Source organism: Eutrigla gurnardus (genome assembly GCF_963514095.1).
Source record: "Eutrigla gurnardus genome assembly, chromosome: 3".
Lineage (NCBI taxonomy): Eukaryota > Metazoa > Chordata > Actinopteri > Perciformes > Triglidae > Eutrigla > Eutrigla gurnardus.
The window spans coordinates 8,791,615-8,810,121 of record NC_139917.1 but is presented as its reverse complement, the minus strand read 5'-3'; the positions used below and the strand labels follow the sequence as shown (position 1 = coordinate 8,810,121).

The 18,507-nt window shown below is 42.6% G+C and overlaps 1 protein-coding gene across 4 annotated transcripts in view; it reads left to right on the top strand.

The window, feature by feature from the left end:
- The window catches only part of mast1a (microtubule associated serine/threonine kinase 1a), a 56,784-nt gene that overhangs the window by 27,759 nt on the left and 10,518 nt on the right, over positions 1-18,507 (top strand). For all 4 annotated transcript variants that reach the window (XM_084005782.1, XM_084005781.1, XM_084005780.1 and 1 more), the window contains 12 exons: positions 2,921-3,081; positions 4,358-4,433; positions 5,683-5,892; positions 5,987-6,088; positions 9,759-9,891; positions 11,373-11,440; positions 11,610-11,686; positions 12,403-12,611; positions 13,043-13,181; positions 13,769-13,901; positions 15,316-15,481; positions 16,715-16,816. In XM_084005782.1, coding sequence (XP_083861908.1) covers positions 2,921-3,081; positions 4,358-4,433; positions 5,683-5,892; positions 5,987-6,088; positions 9,759-9,891; positions 11,373-11,440; positions 11,610-11,686; positions 12,403-12,611; positions 13,043-13,181; positions 13,769-13,901; positions 15,316-15,481; positions 16,715-16,816 — 1,576 coding nt within the window. The remainder of the gene's footprint in view (positions 1-2,920; positions 3,082-4,357; positions 4,434-5,682; positions 5,893-5,986; positions 6,089-9,758; positions 9,892-11,372; positions 11,441-11,609; positions 11,687-12,402; positions 12,612-13,042; positions 13,182-13,768; positions 13,902-15,315; positions 15,482-16,714; positions 16,817-18,507) is intronic.

Genomic DNA, 18,507 nt, shown 5'->3' with positions numbered 1-18,507 from the left:
GAGTTCTTCAAGGATTGTTGAAAGCGGGTGATCAAAGGGAACCCCCTAAATCCAGCTCACACAAACCTAATGTGAACCAGGATTGTTGTTCTAGCTGAAACCCTTGGAGGGTTCTGGATGGAACCATTATACCATAGAAGGGTTCTCTCAAAGGGGGATTCAGGTAGGAACCCTTCACAAATGGTTCTGGGTTTAACCCTTTATGTTGGGTTTTAGGGAGAATCCTCTGAAAGGATTCCAGATTTAACTTTCATTGAAGGTTTTATCAGGAACCAAAACGGGTTCTCCTAAGGACAAGCCTAATTACCCTGTATGGTTCTAATCGGCATCTTTGTTTCTTTTATTGTAAAATGTGAGGTTTCTGACACTTTCACAGAGAGATCCCTTCATGTTTCCCGTCTCCATAGCTCACAAGGATCAAACGCTTTCTTCATTTCCACATTTAACACATAAAAGAGGAGAAAAGTCCCACTAAAGTGTGGGATCTGCTTTTTTCTTCTCTTAAATATGTAGCTGCAAATGCCAAGTCATGAAATCAACAGCCTAAAACTGTATGTCAGATTTTTCATCTATTGCAAAATTAATGAGGTGGGTTTTTGTATCTTTTGTATGAATATGTATCCGTGTCCAATAATTTATTTGCATATATTTCCATGCATTAAAATCAGCTCATGCTTTCCTGCTTGTAAATTTGTGTTCTAAAAGTTGCATGTTCTACTTTGGTCTCGCTCCGCTTTGAAACGATTACACGCCACCCTCGCAGCTAAAGGCCATGCACACACAAACACACACTCCCCCTGTGTTCTCTGACTTTGTAGTCGCTGCTGTGAGTCTCAGACGATTATTTAAAAAGCATTTTAGCGCCGAAGGAACATGCATCACATGTTAACCAGAACTAAAAATAACTCATCAGTTGCTAAGATATGATCGACCTGATTTATCTGCAGCTGAGGTATTGGCCTGCCTGGAAAAAAAAATAGAAAAAGAAAACGGCGCAGGGATAATGGAAATGAAATGTAACCAATCTGCATTTCTTTCCTGTTCCAGTAACTGTTCCTCTGTCCATCACTTTACCCCCAGAGAGGCAGAGATGGATGCTAAAGAGAGGCAGCGGAGACAGATAAAAGAGAGTGTAGGTGGAAGTGAAACGTGTTTTGAAGCAAACAGAGGGACAACAACAATGTTCGTCTCTGTCTGAGTGAAGTATAAGAGACTACTCAGAGGAATGAACCCTGCCAAGGCCCATTTGGTAAATAGTCCATTTGAGAAATGGACCTTAATGCGTATGACGCTCAGGTGGAGGCAAGGTGTTGACTCATAATCCACCCCCTGCACACTTCTGCGCCATCTTCAACACAATCACTCTGCGTCTTTGCTGCTTTTCACACACCATTTCTTTCATTGGCTTCCTTTCATTCACCTCCACGCAGCAGCACATATAGGGAGACATACAGCACCCCGCAGGCGACGCATTGATCTCTCTCCACCCGTAGATGAGTTTGAAGATGTTTTTTCTTTCGGTCCCTCCATACTCCAGCTTCACCTCCATCACTCTTCCCTCCTCCACCCCGTCAGGTTTCGGTGCTCTGCTAGTTCTAACACGGGCCATTACTCGCTTGATTAGTTACAGCGGGACCCTTGCATACTGAACAGGGCAGATGAAAGGAGGAGATGTGTGTGTGCGGAGGAGTCTATATATGAAGAGGGAGATATGAACCACATTTATGCCGGAAAGTGGAGGTAGCACACAGATAGAAGGTGGATGCAGGAGGAAGGATTAAAGCTCACAGGTGAGGAAAACGGTCGAACGTCTGTACACCCAGATCCTATTTTCCCTTTGCTGCAAATCTGTGAGGAGTTTCCTGTGTGGATGCTTCAAACTATTCCTTTTCTATTCTGTATGCCATGAGGGAGGAAATATGAAATGCATTTGTAATAGTGCCAGGAATGGTCACTGTACACCTTTGTCATGATTATCATTACTGAGCCGCTGTGGCTCAGAGGGCTAAAGAACTGTTGAAGCTGGCTGATGATTCAGGTGCGGCTTCATCATCAGAGAAGAGTCTTCAGTTGATGATGAAGCTTCTCTAAAAACATGTTTCCTTGATTCATATTTCCTTGCATATTGTCCTCGCATCAGTCGTCCTCAGTGAGATGGACTTAAAGACGCAAGTGGACGAAATGAAGTAAACGATGCACACTGTGGCTATACAAAGAAGCAAGACAGATATGAGAGTCTCATTTATGACGGCCCTCGTATCTAATGCCATTTTCCTCCTCCAGCCTCCGAACCCTTTGTGTCTCCGCAGAGCTTCCTAATTGATTCTGTTTACTGGACTTGCTGCATTCAAAACATGCTTTTCTGCAGCCTTCAAGTGGCTGAGACCTGAATGGAGTTTCTAATGGATTTTTATAGCAGAAATCGTTGTGTGGCCAAAGCCAGCCATGATGTCCCATTGGGAGATGTGTTCATTAAGCCTCCCATTGATCCAGGCTGGTTTTTCCCCTCCTGCACTGAAGAAAAGTGTTTTGTTTAAAGCTGAATAGCGCTGCCATTAACCCCCCGAGGCAGCAGACACTTAAGGCAGCAGTCAACTTTTAGGTGGAGGGACTCTTTCATTCCCTGCAGCCTTTTTGCTTTGGCGTTCGGTCCACATTATTCTGTTTTGCCCTCCTACACTAACTCCTTCTGGATATTTTTCTTGTTTCTCCTCCTCTCTCTTTCTTCTTTCCTTGTTCTTTTAAGTTGGTCGCTTCTTTGTTTCAGTTCTTTCCACCCACTCATCGTACACCTTGTGCTTTATTCTCTTCTTCTTCTCTTCTCGTCTGGTCACCACACAGATTAAGATGCTCAGGATCAGGATCTGTTAGTTTTAAACACAGCGTTTCATAATTTAACCGTTTCCCTGTCTCTCTCCAGTCATCCAGCTCATCGCAGGAGCGTCTGCACCAGCTGCCCTTCCAGCCGACCATGGATGAGTTGCACTTCCTGTCCAAGCACTTCGGCAGCACTGAGAGCATCACGGATGATGACGGGGGCCGACGCTCGCCGCACGTCCGTCCTCGCTCTCGAAGCCTCAGGTGAGAGACAGTGAAGTACAGCCGCTGGGCATCTCGACTCTTTGATTTGAGTTTGTTATAGGCAACTCGTCCCTGAGAGCAAAAGTCATATGAGGACTTAATTACTGGTTTCTTCTAGTAGCAGGAAGTACCAGTACTCACTGGGGATCAATATTAAGTACTAAATGAGAAATAAAACAAATAATATTTAATAATTTTGTCAACAGATCCCGTTAAAAGACCAAAACCAATAATGAACTCATCCTACTAACGAGTATTTGTGTATCCAAAGTGATGACGTTCATTCTGTGACGTAGACCTCCAAAAACTCTTAATTAGTCGCCACGTAATGTTTGCTAAAAACTACAATGGCCAACTGTTTTTACTGCTTTTTCATTTAAAGATTTGTCTCCTCAGTTGGACTGATTGGTTTATGACTAGTGCCAAATACAGTGTGGGGAAGTTGTATTTGGAAAGCTGCAAAGTAATAAAGGAAGCACTGATACACCCATAATATATTATTATATACCTCTATTTGTTGCATCATATGTTATAGGCTTATCGGATGTTTTGTGTGCAAAATCTTTTTTTAAGTACAATATTTACTTCTGGATTGTATTGGATTTGAAGTAGAAAAATAGCACAAGATGGAAATACGTTGCTTTCCGCTACTATTATTAAATCAGGATCAGACCTTTGAGCCTCTCCTGAGTGCAGCAGTTTCTCTATTAGCAACATCTCTGGTGCAGCTGCCCTCCCTCCTACCACAACTATCATGCCCCGTACAACCTGCCACTGCTTATACATATTCTGTTATCACATCAAGCCCCTCAGCTGTTGCTGCCCTATATAATCTCCTATCTTGTGGCTTCTGTATACAGAATGCCTTTTATTTTTTGCCTTGACATCCCTCATCATTTCCATACATATCACATCTTTCTGTGAACTGTTTTCCCACTAGACGTCTTTTCACAGTATGCTTTTCTTTTCAGCGCTCCCTTTTCCGCCACATGTTGATTTTTGCTTTGTGTGTGTAGGAAATTGCACATGCAAATATATTCATGCTTGTGTGACGTCATGAGCAGCGCGACGTGCAGGAAGACGCCGGATCCATTAGAAAAAACGGAGCGTAGTGAATTCCAGATCGGTCGATTAGCATAATGTCCAGACAGGATGGACAGGAGGGGAAGCAGTGAATTATTTCTCCATTGAAGTGAAAAAAGCAGAAATGCGTCTCAGATGTTCTCAGTCAGTGCTGTATATTACACTCCTGCTCTGTGTGTTTGTCTCTCCTCAGCCCGGGGCGCTCGCCCTCCTGCTATGACAATGAAATAGTGATGATGAACCATGTCTACAAGGAGCGCTTCCCCAAGGTCAGCCTCATTCAAACAAATACACAAGTGTAAACTGTCCATCCATACACACACCCCACATAGGTTCACAAACGCTATGCATGCAGTCAGTGGTGGCTTATTAGATGAATGACAGCAAATTACATTGAAAGCATTTAGTGCATCTTTTTTCCCCCCCACATCATTTCTTTTAAGCAGAGCGGAGCAGATCCGTCAGAGTACGATTGGGTGTGAGTGATGACGTGATGAGTGATGGCTGCAGTATTATCCCAGCATGCCCTCACAAGTCACAACACAACCTGAGCCAGACAATAAGTGGTCCCTTCGTTTGTAATGTCCAGGGTTTGCTTCGTTACGGTCCTCCATCCTGCTGTACTTAGCTGTTATCTCTGTGTTTCTTGTTACTTTGAAAGAGGCTTACCATCCTCCTCTGACCTCCAACACAAAGACAGTGCTCGGTCAGAGGGCAGCCGCCGAGGCTTTCTTCCACTGGTTAAGCTGTTGACACTGCAGTGTGTGAAAACTCCTGGAGGTCGTCCACGTCTGAGCTGCCAGACCCGACCTATGAGTCACTGATCATCAGCACAAAATCAATTACATCATGTATCTTGCTCCAGGCCAATGTGTAATCAAACTAAGCTGCACACACACTCACACACACACACACACACACACAAGAATATGGACGTAGTCACCGTGACATCACACATAGATTTCTGAAGAGCCGTCGTGAACATGGAGGGGTGAAAGCAGACAGCTAGCAGCTAGCGACCTTGTACAGCATCCACCCGTCACTCAAAATCTGAATCTTATTTAAATGGATCAGCTATATAACCCCCTTTCTTTACGTAACTTTTATGTATTGGCACTTCTGCTTCGATTGTTAGCACTGGAGGTCATCGCTCGTACATATTTATGAGAAGGGATTCATGGACACTCCGTGTACTGTATTGAAAGGCGAACACTATTAACTGGCATGTAGACCAAGCTTTCCCTCGAGCTTTTGCACCCAAAGGAATCATTGCTACGGGATGCAAACGTAAGCGGGGCAGTCGACCTCTTAAAAGGACACCGCACTGGTGTGATAAAATGAATGACTTCACAGAGATTTAATGTGCTTCCATCACATCAGTCTGCAAAGACAGGTGTCGGGATCCACCACGGGTGTGTGGGCTTATGGACTGTAGAGAACCTGCGTGTGGGAGATTGAACGTGGGGGCAGCTTGACAACATGAGGGTGACTGTGATCCACCGACTTGTATTCACTCAGGCGACAGCTCAGATGGAGGAGAGGCTGGCAGAGTTCATCCACAACTACTGCCCAGAGAGCGTCCTGCCACTGGCCGACGGGGTCCTCAGCTTCATCCACCACCAGATAGCCGAGCTGTCCAGGGACTGCCTGACCAAATCGCGCGAGGGCCTCATTACCAGCGTCTACTTCTGTGAACTGCAGGAGAACCTGGAGAGGCTCCTGCATGACGTGAGTTTGTGTCGGAGGCGGAGAGGAATACAGAGTTCTGTCAATTCAAACATCTCTAACCGGCCCTGCTTGTCTCTCTCTGCCTCGCTATCAGGCTTATGAGCGCTCCGAGAGTTCGGAGCTCACCTTCGTCATCGAGCTGGTCAAAAAGCTCTTCATCATCATATCTCGTCCAGCCAGGCTCCTCGAGTGTTTGGTGAGTTTCATTCCTCTGTCTGATGATGTGAAGTCAGTTTTTTTTTTTTTACTGGTGATAATAAAGGGATCCGATATCTTCTTAAATTTAGCACGAGATCACATTAAAAGCAGAACTAAGGTGTGTCCACAGCTCTGTCTTTAATCTTTACAATATAGAAACCAAAAACCTTCAATTATATAAATATAGACCCAATGCCAGTACACACTCCTATACCTTTCCCCCCATGGCTGCATAAACAAAGAAAAATAAGTAAGTAATAATGAGCATATTATATCCCCCCTCTACTATTTCAGTCATCAGAAAAACAGAGAGCAGCTGCCTATGATACAGTATTATGTACAGATACACACACACACACACACACACACACACACACACACACACACACACACACACACACACACACACACACACTTTATCCCACCAGAGATAAAAGAATAAGTTGAGTTTTTGCGCTGCCTTCAGAAGAACTTGAATAGATTTTATTTCCTTGTATTCGGAGACATGAAAGTGACAAGTCTTTGTAAAAGCACAGCTTTCATCAAAGGGTTTCAACTCATAACCTGCATTTCTTTTGCTGCTGTTAGAGCGGCATCCCACTGGTCTTATACTTGGAGCTTAGTTGCACCAAGGAGTTCTCCAAACCTTGATATTGTCAGCAGGGTTGAGCTTCAGACCCGAAATCCTGCTTTGTAAAGTGAAGGTGTGGAGTTTGAAAAAAGTGTGCCTTTACAAGGCGGATGCAAGATGTGTTGCTTGCAGTGTTGCATTATGAGAAAGATAGGATCCAGCATTTTTAGCTCTGGCCCATACTTGGCACTAAAAGTCAGGATGTCTCTGTGGCATTGTTTTTTAATCTGAGACCCTGACTTCATGGATAATGCAAGACTTAATTGGACAAATCACAAAACTCTTTTATGAGCAGGAAGTCTGAAGCTATTTTTTTCAGCGCCACTATTGCATAAAGAGTCAATGCAAAGAGGCAAATTTGCACCGGGCAGCAAGAATATTCTGGTCATCCAGAGCTCTACGATAGAACTTCAAACGTTGCTTTTATGTGAACACACATTTACAGTTACCTTTCATGAACTGAAAACACACAGTGAGAAGGGTTGTTGTTCTACGACAAAAACACAGACAACACAGTGGCAGCGACCTGTCAATCACAAGGTAGCCACGCCCTTAATCCGTCTCTGCTTTGTCATCTAAATGGGAACATAATTTACTAAATGAACATCATGCTGTATTGGCAAAGACTTGAAACTAGAGATCGAGACCATAAACTTGTGTTTACAAACTTTACTGAGATAATAAATCAAGTGAGAAGTTTCTCATAGACTTCCATGCAATCAGACCTCTTTTTGCTACAAGATGTGTCGCCCCCTGGTGGCCATTAGAAATAATGCCGGTTTAAAGCACACAAAACACTTGCCGCCTGATGCAGACAGAAGCTATCCAGTAACTTACAGATGATGAAAGCTACATGCAATTGCCTTAAAATCATGAAAAAATCAGTTGCGTTAGCATCGAACCCAGTAGATGTGAAAACACTAGAGAGTTCTACTCTCTACGTCCTTTTTGCACTCATGTTGCATATTTATTACTTCTCGTTGCATTCTGAAATGGCTGCTAATGTACACTTGCTTCCAGTAAATGTAAATGCACCTTCAGCATTCTCAATACATTAGATTTTAATGTATCAGTGTGGTCTATAATACAGGGACGGTCATGTTTTTCTGTTCAAACATGCCGCACATCTCTGCAGCAGCAGAGAATGCACTTATTGCCGCATCACATGTTTTCACCTTAACTCACAAAAGTATTCTTTCCATCTCCACTTCTTGTGGATCCTCTCAGCAACGCATCGGGTCGGCTGGGAGACGGAGCCGTGTCCTTGACATGTTGATACAGACTGAACATATCTCACTTCAACTTACTAAGTAATAACAAACCTCTCTGTATGCACAGGAAGCTTAGCCGTACCTGGATATCAGATCACTGATTGATGACCTTGCATGCTCGTTATTGGTGGGCCCCCTCCTCCAACTTCCCCCCCGGCTCATCTTTCCGTTGCCAAGGAGACCGTCAGAAGAGGTCGATAGGGTCAGGCAGGATGTGGAGGGGATTTAAGATCCTCACCATCGCTAGTTTAGAGAGGAGAAGACACGCACACAGATAAAATGTTGTCCACGGGCGTGGAGTTCATTTAGCATTCAAGTCAGATGCAAGTTGTGATTTGGTGAAAATGTCACACAGTCAGTAGGCTGTTAGCTGCAGGGATATTATCCTTGAGCAGAGCAAGCTTTCAGAGAGGCAGGTTAATTCCCCCTTTCCCTACACTCTCTTTTTTTCTCTGGTCGAGGGGCGCAGATATGAAAGAGCAGAGGAGGAAGTAAATGATCCCCGCTGCCTCGGGCTCTGCTTTCTAATCAAAATGTTATTCTACCAACAGGAATGAAACAGAATCCCACAGGACAACACAAAAGGCTGTTTCATTGGAAAAAAGGATGTTTCAAGAAAGCAATTTAAAGTTTGGAGGTGTATTAACACTGATTGTGTTTGTTTGACAGCCCCATAGCGGTGTTTGGTCATGAATTTGCAGCAGATTGAAGTTAAATCTATTTACTGGGGTTACCTAAATGCATTTATGTGACGCAATTTTATCATCGGATCAATTATCACGTCTTCGTTTCTGCCTACGAGGGAGTTAGTCATCGTGGTTCAATATCCAGCTGTGAGAAATAATTAATTTTGGGATTACAGCATTGTGGTGCATTTTCTTGTAGTTTTTATCACCAATTATAGCCCGAGTATAAATAAAATCACGATAACAATACATTGACATCGATAATCACTTTTAAACACAAATGTATTTACATGAACCGTTTATATTGAATCCCTTCAAATGATTTGTCTTTTTAAGTTGTGACCAAGCTAATAAGCAGGACACTATGCAGTTGAAAAATCGACTTCATTTGCTTTTTTTAAAAGCAAAACTGCCCATGAATGCACCGCTTCCAGCATCTCAAATGGTTGTTTTTATGTCTCCACGCTGGCAACAACTGTGGCCGGAGGCATTATGTTTTCAGGTTGTCCATCTGCCTTTGTTTTTCTGACTGCTGGTTGGAAAAACAAACAGTTTGAAGATGCAGCCTCGGACTCCAGTGATCTGTGATGTGAAATGTTCACTATTTTCTGACATTTTATAGACCAACAATTTATCAAGTCATTGAGAAAGAAATCCCCAGATTAATCAACAATGAAAATACTCATTGGTTTCAGCTTTAAATAACATACAGTATATAAATGAGTGCAGCTTTTTTATTATTCATTTTACCGTTTTAGGGTCATAATTTTACTCTTTTGTTACAAAATGATCATGATATGTATTTGACAGTTGACTAATATATCACAACTGGGCAGAATATCATGAAAGTTTCATATCATAATGAGTAATCTACAAATTACCAGTCTTACTTGTGTAATTGTTTAAAAGCCATTCAGGAACTGAATGGCTTTTTCTTGATACCCGGACATCTGAATACCACATTTGAATTCTGATGGAATATCTTCAGCTATGGCAGTTTAGATTTAAGGCAGGCCTTTGCTTTAAGTTCTATTTATATTGTAGCTTCTTTGGTACTAACATGTTTCCCGTCCGATACAGGAGTTCAACCCTGAAGAGTTTTACCACCTGCTGGAGGCAGCGGAGGACCACGCCAAGGAGGGACAACTGATGAAGGCAGACATTCCTCGATACATCATCAGCCAGTTGGGACTGACCAGAGACCCACTGGAGGGTAAGACAAATATAGATACAGAAAATAATGTGTATGCATCTTTCATTTGTCCTGTTACACATTGGCTGCGTCCTTGTGATATTTATTGACATTTATATTTATATTTATATAAATTCAAACTCAATTATAAGCAGCGATGTGTGCACGCAATGACTCGAAGTTGTCTTATAAGACATACCATACAATGTTGGGGGGCCTGTTAAGAGTAGTGAGTGAGGAGTCAGTATAAATCAGGCAATAAAATGTGTTTTAAGTCACCACAACCACGAGAGGTCCTTGAGCAAGCAGCCGTAACTGCCCACATAATATATTATGCAGGTTTCTGCAGAAGAATGAAGGATTAGCCATGGACAGACACAGAGGTGCACTCTCACTCACGGAGGCACACGAATGACTGCATTTGTCTCCTGGCCCTGACGATAATAACAAACCTTGGAAAAAAAATGGTGGGAAATGCATTTCAATGTGTCCAAGAGTTAGATGAGAATATTATTTCTCTCATGTCATGAGCTTGAGGTAGGAGTTGATTAGCTTAGCTTAGCTTAGCTTAGCATAAAGACTGAAAGAAGAGGGAAACCTACACCTCTTGGCCTGTCTTGAACATACAAACAATGAAGACAACACTCAGCGGTTGTGTTGTCGGGGTGTAGTTGTCTCACTGTGGCAGATGTTGAACATCCCTGCTTCAGGCCACCGATCAGATGAACTGGTTGTTCAGCATGAGGCTGTACGAGATGCGGCTAGCATCGCTGTCTTTCATGAATCATCATGGCTGAAAGGCGGGCCCCCAAACTCAACTATCCGCTCAGCCGCTCCCAGTCTCATCCACCAGGAGTCGTCCATTAGCTGATGGTTAAATGACCCACGATGATTCTGCACAATGAAGCCCTGCAGTCTTATTTCTGAATTCATGAAAAACGTGGGCCTTTCACTGCTTATCTCTGCTAACAATGTGCCACATGATATCTTGATCTTGCACTTTCTTCTGCACCTACATTGTCATGCATAGACACACACATGCGCACCCACGTAGCGGCTTGCATACACTTCACACTCTCTTCTTTTCTTGGCTCCTCAAAGCGACAAGATCAGTTGTTTCCAGCGTCAAAGAGAAACCGACAGAATATACGATTGTCGGCTCACTGGCTTTTGTTTTACATGAAGTTAATATCTACAGAGCGGCTTTGTAAAAAAAAAAAAGCTTTGCAAAGTTAATTATCAGTCTGTTATTTCCCAGCTTCGACAAAACAGTGCTATAATCAGTGTATTCGCAGCTGTCACATAGAAACGTGGAAGAATGCAGAAAATTAGCTGCCAGCGCTGCTCAAAGAGGGAGAAGGTACAAAGTGAGGGGGAGGGACAGCTGAAGGAGAAGAACGAATAGGAAGACTATTTTATCTTGGTGTTTAACAGTGAAAGATGAGATCTTTTCATTTCGACACCAGGTTCACTTGTTAACTAACAGACACATTTCTCAACAGAAATCGTGAGCCTCGACAGCTACGACAGCGAGGGTCCACATACTCCAGAGACCGATGACTCAGCAGAGGTGAAGAACAAATACATGTAGATAGATCTGTTCTGACATGTATTCACACACACACACACACACACACACACACACACACACACAACATCCACGTAACAATGACATCCGAGCATTTGAACATTTAATGGAATCATATAATTTGAAGCATCATTTTAAAATGTGTCACCAGGGAAGAGGGAGAGCCATCAAGCCGCCGAGTGAAGAAGACTTTCAGAGCATAAAACTGATCAGCAACGGAGCTTATGGGTAAGCAATGCAATGAAACCCCCCATTGACTCCTCGTAGACACCAAATCAAATCCAATGAAGCTACTATGTTGTGTTTGAACAAGAACAAATCTTAACCTCAGTAGGCTGTGGAAGAGTGTGACATCGGGTCGACACAGTTTGTGTTGCCAAGGGAGACGATCTGCATTCATGCTCAGTGACATATAGGCATCATGCAGAACTGATTAAAAAGATCAATAAAAGATGCAACGCAGCAGTGAAACCTGGAATAAAACTACCGCAATAAGACTGCTGCTACTGCAACATTTATCCATAGCTAAAAAAAACAGTTGCTTTAAATGAGTTTTGGACCAGTTCACTACAAAACACACATGGACCATGAGCAGCCTTGGCTGTGGGCGGCTCATCTAGATATTCACCCCGTGTCGTCTATTTTCTCCTCTCCAAATATAGTGAAAATCATCCTAATCAGAGCACTGCCAATATCCTTGCATTTTAAAATGATTAGTTCATCTAAAGCTGGTTTGGCTTCATCAGGAAGGAGGATGCATTATCTGCCCAGGTAAAAGCAGGTGTAAGGGACCTGACATTTCTATAAGTTTATATACGTCTTAACATCCACTGTGTGAACTTGGTGTCCAACTGCAGATGGAATATCGTCTATAAATTTAGATTTTCGCACCACCAGCCCCTTCAGGTCTCACTCTTGGCTCTTCTGTCTCACGTTGTCCCCAGTGCCGTCTACCTGGTGCGACACAGAGAGACACGTCAGCGTTTTGCCATGAAAAAGATCAACAAGCAGAATCTGATCCTGAGGAACCAGATCCAGCAGGCGTTCGTAGAGCGAGACATCCTCACCTTCGCCGAGAACCCCTTCGTCGTCTCCATGTTCTGCTCCTTCGAAACGCGGAGACATCTGTGCATGGTCATGGAATACGTTGAGGGTAAGGGAGACCGGATTTGGTTTCGGTTGGAGACTTTTATTACGCTGTTACTCTGAATGGATGACTTCCTTCTTCCATTCGCCCTTCCTTTTTCTGTGTAAGGAAGTGTTGGCTCAGGTTTCAGCTGTTTGCATTTAAGTTATTTAATTCTGGATGAAAGAGTCAGCCAAACACCTGAACAGGAAATTAGGTTTCCGTCGGCTCAGATTCAGGAACAATGAAAGCAATCCGCTGGAGGTGAGACTCTTATTTCACTATCGCAATGATTCTCGCCCACAAAAGTCAAAGAAGGTCGGTGGATTGAGGACATCGACGTGGCTCTGGCTGCAGCAGCTTGTTATCATGTTGGTGCACGGACACGCTGAGGCATGAAAGGTTGTGTGACTCGTGTGTGATGACAGCAATGACCTGTGGTGCTTCTGCCTTCTCAGGTGGTGACTGTGCCACTTTGCTGAAGAACATCGGGGCTCTGCCTGTGGAGCTGGCGAGGATGTACTTTGCTGAGACGGTTTTAGCCCTGGAATACCTGCACAACTACGGCATCGTCCACCGAGACCTCAAACCTGACAAGTGAGTGTTTCAAGCTGCACAAATCAATACCTTTTATAATAAGAGTGGATCCAGTGATCTAGTTTGCTTGGAGTGATGAACTCACAGAGAATTATCATCCGACTGTAGTTCCTCTCAACTGTTTGGTTCTTTTCGGCATCTTTCAGCTCACTTTAAGTTACAATATATATGAAATATAGGAAGAATCTATGTAGCTGTCATGGCTCAGGTAGGACTGGTATAGTGATTAGTTTTTAGACCTCCGAACGCTACGAACTGGCCACAACATATCTGAATGCCACTCAAAAGGAGGACCTGACCTGCAGCAACACACAGAGACAAACTAAACCAAGCTACGTCAGGGGTGCATCCCGCTCTAGGAGAACAGTTCCTCTGTGCATTCATCTGCACCACGCCAGTCACACATGACCATATCTCCACTCCAGCATTCTCCTCCGGGCGTATTGTGCAAGACCTTCCCTCAAAAACAGTAAATGGCAACCAGTGACCATGACACAGCTTTTTGAAATAACCACACAACCCATTATGAAGGGCTTTTATTGCAAGATGAGGAGAAACCGATTGCCTGTTTGTCTCTTTCCAAACAGTCTGCTGATCACCTCCATGGGACACATCAAGCTGACGGACTTTGGCTTGTCCAAGATGGGTCTGATGAGCCTCACCACGAACCTGTATGAGGGACACATCGAAAAAGATGCCAGAGAGTTCCTGGACAAGCAGGTACAGTAGGCCTACGTTTCTGGACATATCACAGTACCTCATCCCGCTTAATAAAGGCTGCAGACAGATCTATTTAATGAATGAGGTGCATGCAATGCTGAGATTGCATGTTTGGTGGACAAACCGGCGACTGGCATTCACAGCACCTTATGTCTTCTCCAGCCGCGTGCACCAGCCCGCCAAGCACGATCAATAATCTCCAAATGAAGACCCTGCATTACACGATGCTTCCTGCGTAGTCTGCAATAGTGAATCATTAATAATGATCTCCATCACAATAACCGCTTTTAGCAATAATAGTTATTGTTTATTGCTCTGAATGAAACCGGTCAGATCAGCTCTTCTGAATGGAAGCAGGCATCCGTTTGTCTGCCAATAATCAACTCACATTGGCGGATGAAACAGCATGCTCACATGTAACAGGCCACATCCTAATACAAGAGCATGCGTTTTCTATTCTCCTGCCCAGCAAATCATTACTGAGCAACAGGTCTGATTAGAACTAATTACAGTATAATAATATTTGATTATATTATTCAACTTTGAATGTTGTCAATGGGGAAAATGTCAAATAAGAGAGAAATTAATGGTTTCCATTTTACTGCCTCTTGTAAGAAAGGATTGGTTTGTCCAAAATCCCCCTCTTACCACAAGTAGAACGTAGCCAGGCAAATTATTTCAGTTTAACAAGACTACTGCTACCATACTAAGGCAGTGGATGACTTTGTTTGTTTGGTATTTCCAGCATAAAAAAAAACATTTGACAAACCTTGCGGTGGATATATTTCTCTGTATTTAGTTACTGATCAGTGTAAATATGTGGGACATTCTGATGTATCCGTATCTCGGAGGGTGCAGTCTCCTTAACATTCATTGTTTTTGCACAGTGTCAGAATTATCAGCGGCAGAGATCACAGATAAAACCCAAATTATCTGGAAGGATATATACCTCTGGAAATAAGAAAAATTTAGTTTTATGTGATTTGGATAAATTGATATTTAAAGTGACTTGGTTTATTACCTCAGTAAACATAGTAAACATGAGTTTATGTTATCAATCATTAGCTTCAAGTCTTCTTCACTACAGCGTGATGTGCATTTCATAAATGATGGTCCATTTAAAGTCAAATAGGCCATAAACAGAGGATGCTTTAGGGTGGGGCTACCTCGTGATTGTCCATTTCTTGTATACAGCCTATGAAGAAAAACTAGATCGGAGAAAAATTATAATGCAAAGCATAGTATTTGTATGTCTTCATGACATCATATCTGGAGGGAGAGCTTTCAAGAATATGAGGGAAATGGAGAGTGATGAATGCACTTTAGCTTGAACAAGTTGGATAACGTCACATAAAAGTTTGTCCAGCATCTCCAACCCACCTGTCTTGCCTTCCCCTGCCTCCCCGTCACTCAGGTGTGTGGTACTCCAGAGTACATCGCTCCAGAGGTGATCCTCCGTCAAGGCTACGGGAAGCCAGTGGATTGGTGGGCCATGGGCATCATCCTCTATGAGTTCCTGGTGGGCTGTGTGCCGTTCTTTGGAGACACACCGGAGGAGCTGTTCGGTCAGGTCATCACGGGTAAGAAAACCACGCTTACTTACTTTACACAAACGCAAACCACAAAAGATGTTTTCATTCAACTGGGTTTCTGGGTTATCGTCTGTCCTGATGGTAAGTGGGTCATAATAAGTGTGCTACACTATTTTAGGACTACCACAAAGGTGCTGCTTTAATGATCAGTAACGTAAAATTCCTCATCCAATACCTTGCACCTCAAGCATGCAATGTAGTCTGAGCAGTTTTTCAGCCTTTAGATTTGATTACTGCTCCATTAGAATTGTAATTTTCCATGTTTATTTTTTATTTTTCTGTGGTGACATGCAGGTATTAAAAATGTCCACCTTTTATTAGAGAAATACATTCCCCAGGGCATGCTATATTGATTTATACTGATCTCTTCTGCTGCGTCGACTGTCTAAAGGTACCAGGATGGATTGTATGCGAGAAGAGAGTTCTCATTGATAAATAAACAAAATAATCTCATAAAGCAACAATGAAGAAAATATTCTTATACCTAAACTGAAAAATTCCTTCCGAATTCAGGTTTCTCTTTAGACAAGCTTCACTGCCTTGTTAACTCAAGGCAAAATAAACCATAACCGTTAGTCCAATAGTCTTTCCATAGTTACAAACAATCAGCAACGCTGGTTTGGTCAAAATAAATCCTTAATTCACAGAGTAAAACGTGAAAATAATCCTCACCCTCCTCCTTCAGAGGCATTCAATCACAAAAATCCCCCTGCTGGTCTTGGTTGTCTTTTCCGATTTGTCTTCGGGATCCTGAAGGTCTTCATCACACCTCTGTACATTGAGGAAGAATACATTCATGCATAGTCACACACACACAGCTCGCTCTGTCAGGTTGTCGTCTGTGACAGCATCAAAGAAAAAGTGCCCACGCTGACATGCATTACAGCAGAAACAAGCTGAGCGGAGCTGAGAGAAGCACTCTGTGGGTCTTCTGTGTACCAAGCGTGTCTCTGGGATGTGGAAGAACAACAGCGTTTGCTGCTGAGCCCCAGAGACACAGATGACATCAGCAGCAGCTGCAGCCGTTTTCCACGCTGTGCATCTACCTATAACTGAGATAGGTAGAGATGAGGTTGAAAATCAGCACATTTTCCTTTTAGGAGCATTTTGCGGTTGTTTGGTCCAGCTTGGAAACGCTATTTTTAAAACTACTTCAAAAGGAGGCAATTTCTTTCTTGTTATTACACTGACCTTTTGCTCTATGTTTGTTGTCTCTGTTAGACAATATAGTTTGGCCGGATGGTGATGATGCCCTGCCTGCGGATGCCCAGGACCTCATCTCTGACCTGCTGCAGACCAACCCACTCGTGAGGTTGGGTACAGGTACTAACTTTAGCATTCACTTGATCTGAACCTCTTTTTAGTTGGTATTAGAGTTTCCATAGTGCCATTGACGAGGACTGATTCAAAAGAGACTATAAAGACTGTCAGTAATGTCAAACTATGAGGGCTCACAGAATGTTGTGAACATCAGCACTACCTCTAGTAGCCAATCTTTTATTCCCTGTGGAAATACAACCAATACACACACCAACATGTGAATAAGGGGAGCGCTGGTACTAACCCTTTTTTCATTTTGAACACTGCACACAACTTAACCTATCAATTTTCCTTACCCGGGGCCCGGTCACAGATTTACCTCTCCCCAGAAACCTCCCAAAGGATAAAGTATAAATATATTGTATATATATACACACACACAGTCATTTAAAAACTTTACTCTGGTTGTCTTCGTCATATAATTTAAGTGTGACAAAGAAATCAGGAATAGGGCATATACTATATATATATATATATATATATATATATATATATATATATATATATATATATATATACATCAGTAAACCTTGTAAACATGAGTTTATGTCTCAATATTTAGTTTCAAGCATTCTTCAACACAACACGATGTTCATTTAGTAAATGATGGTCCGTAAAATGGTCGTTAAAGCAGCTTTAGGGCTCTAAATTAAAATTAAAGTTTGAGTAGGTGATTCTATTAAGAAACACTTTCTGTTCTATTACTTGAAATCCTCGTAACATACTTAGCCATTTAATAAATGAATGCTCTGACTTTTAAAAAATGTTAATGTCACTCGTGGCCGTTGCAGGACTGTAAAAACCCCGTCCAATCAAAAAAGTTGGATAATAATTGGACGGCCTGCCTGTCTGTTGATGCTTACTTCCTGATTGTGCGCACTCTTCCGATCTCGAGCACTCGTTGGCGGTTCTGGGGGAGCGGCTTTGAACAGAGGTCTGAAGGAAGGGGGCGGGACTTTTTCGGTTTGGCGATGTCAAATGCTGCAGTCGAATAGTCCAAAAATGATGTCCTCGCGCCTTTTCCTTGACCTCGGGGGAAAATGTCACAAGGTTTTAACACAACGCCTTATAACATGTTTACCTGAGAGCTAGCCACTGGGTTTGAAAAGCTTGTTTTAATTTTAAATTAAAAATTAAAAAATATATTTTACCGTCGGTCACATCATGTGTGATAAACTATCCCATCAGGAAAGGCAACCAAATCAGAGCTTATAATTGTTATGTTATTGTTATGTTATATTTCATCGAAATCACTTTATTTTAAATGTCTTATTTAAAGTTTTGCACAATAAACCAGATCGTGTACAAACATTAAATTCTCCAATTCTGCAAATGATTTGCTCTGCTGACCGACAGTCGCATTACAAACACAGAGCAGAGAGAAGAGGTCAAGAGGGGTTGTAAAAATGGAAATAGTTCAATAGTTACATTTATGCCATTATAAAATAAATGTTTGAGTTCTCTGAGTGCTTATAGCCATGATTGTGCTGTTTTCATTAATATGCAGCCAGGAAACACAGTGAAAACTGCTTGGGGTTCACAGAACAAACTGTGGATTATTTGCAAATCCAACAACATTAGTATTCCACCTTTTAACGCCTCCGCGGTGTTCACAGCCGTGCCCAGGGGCGATATGTTTTCAGGTTGCTCGCCGGTCCGTCTTCGTTCTCTTGATATCTCACAAACACCTCAGG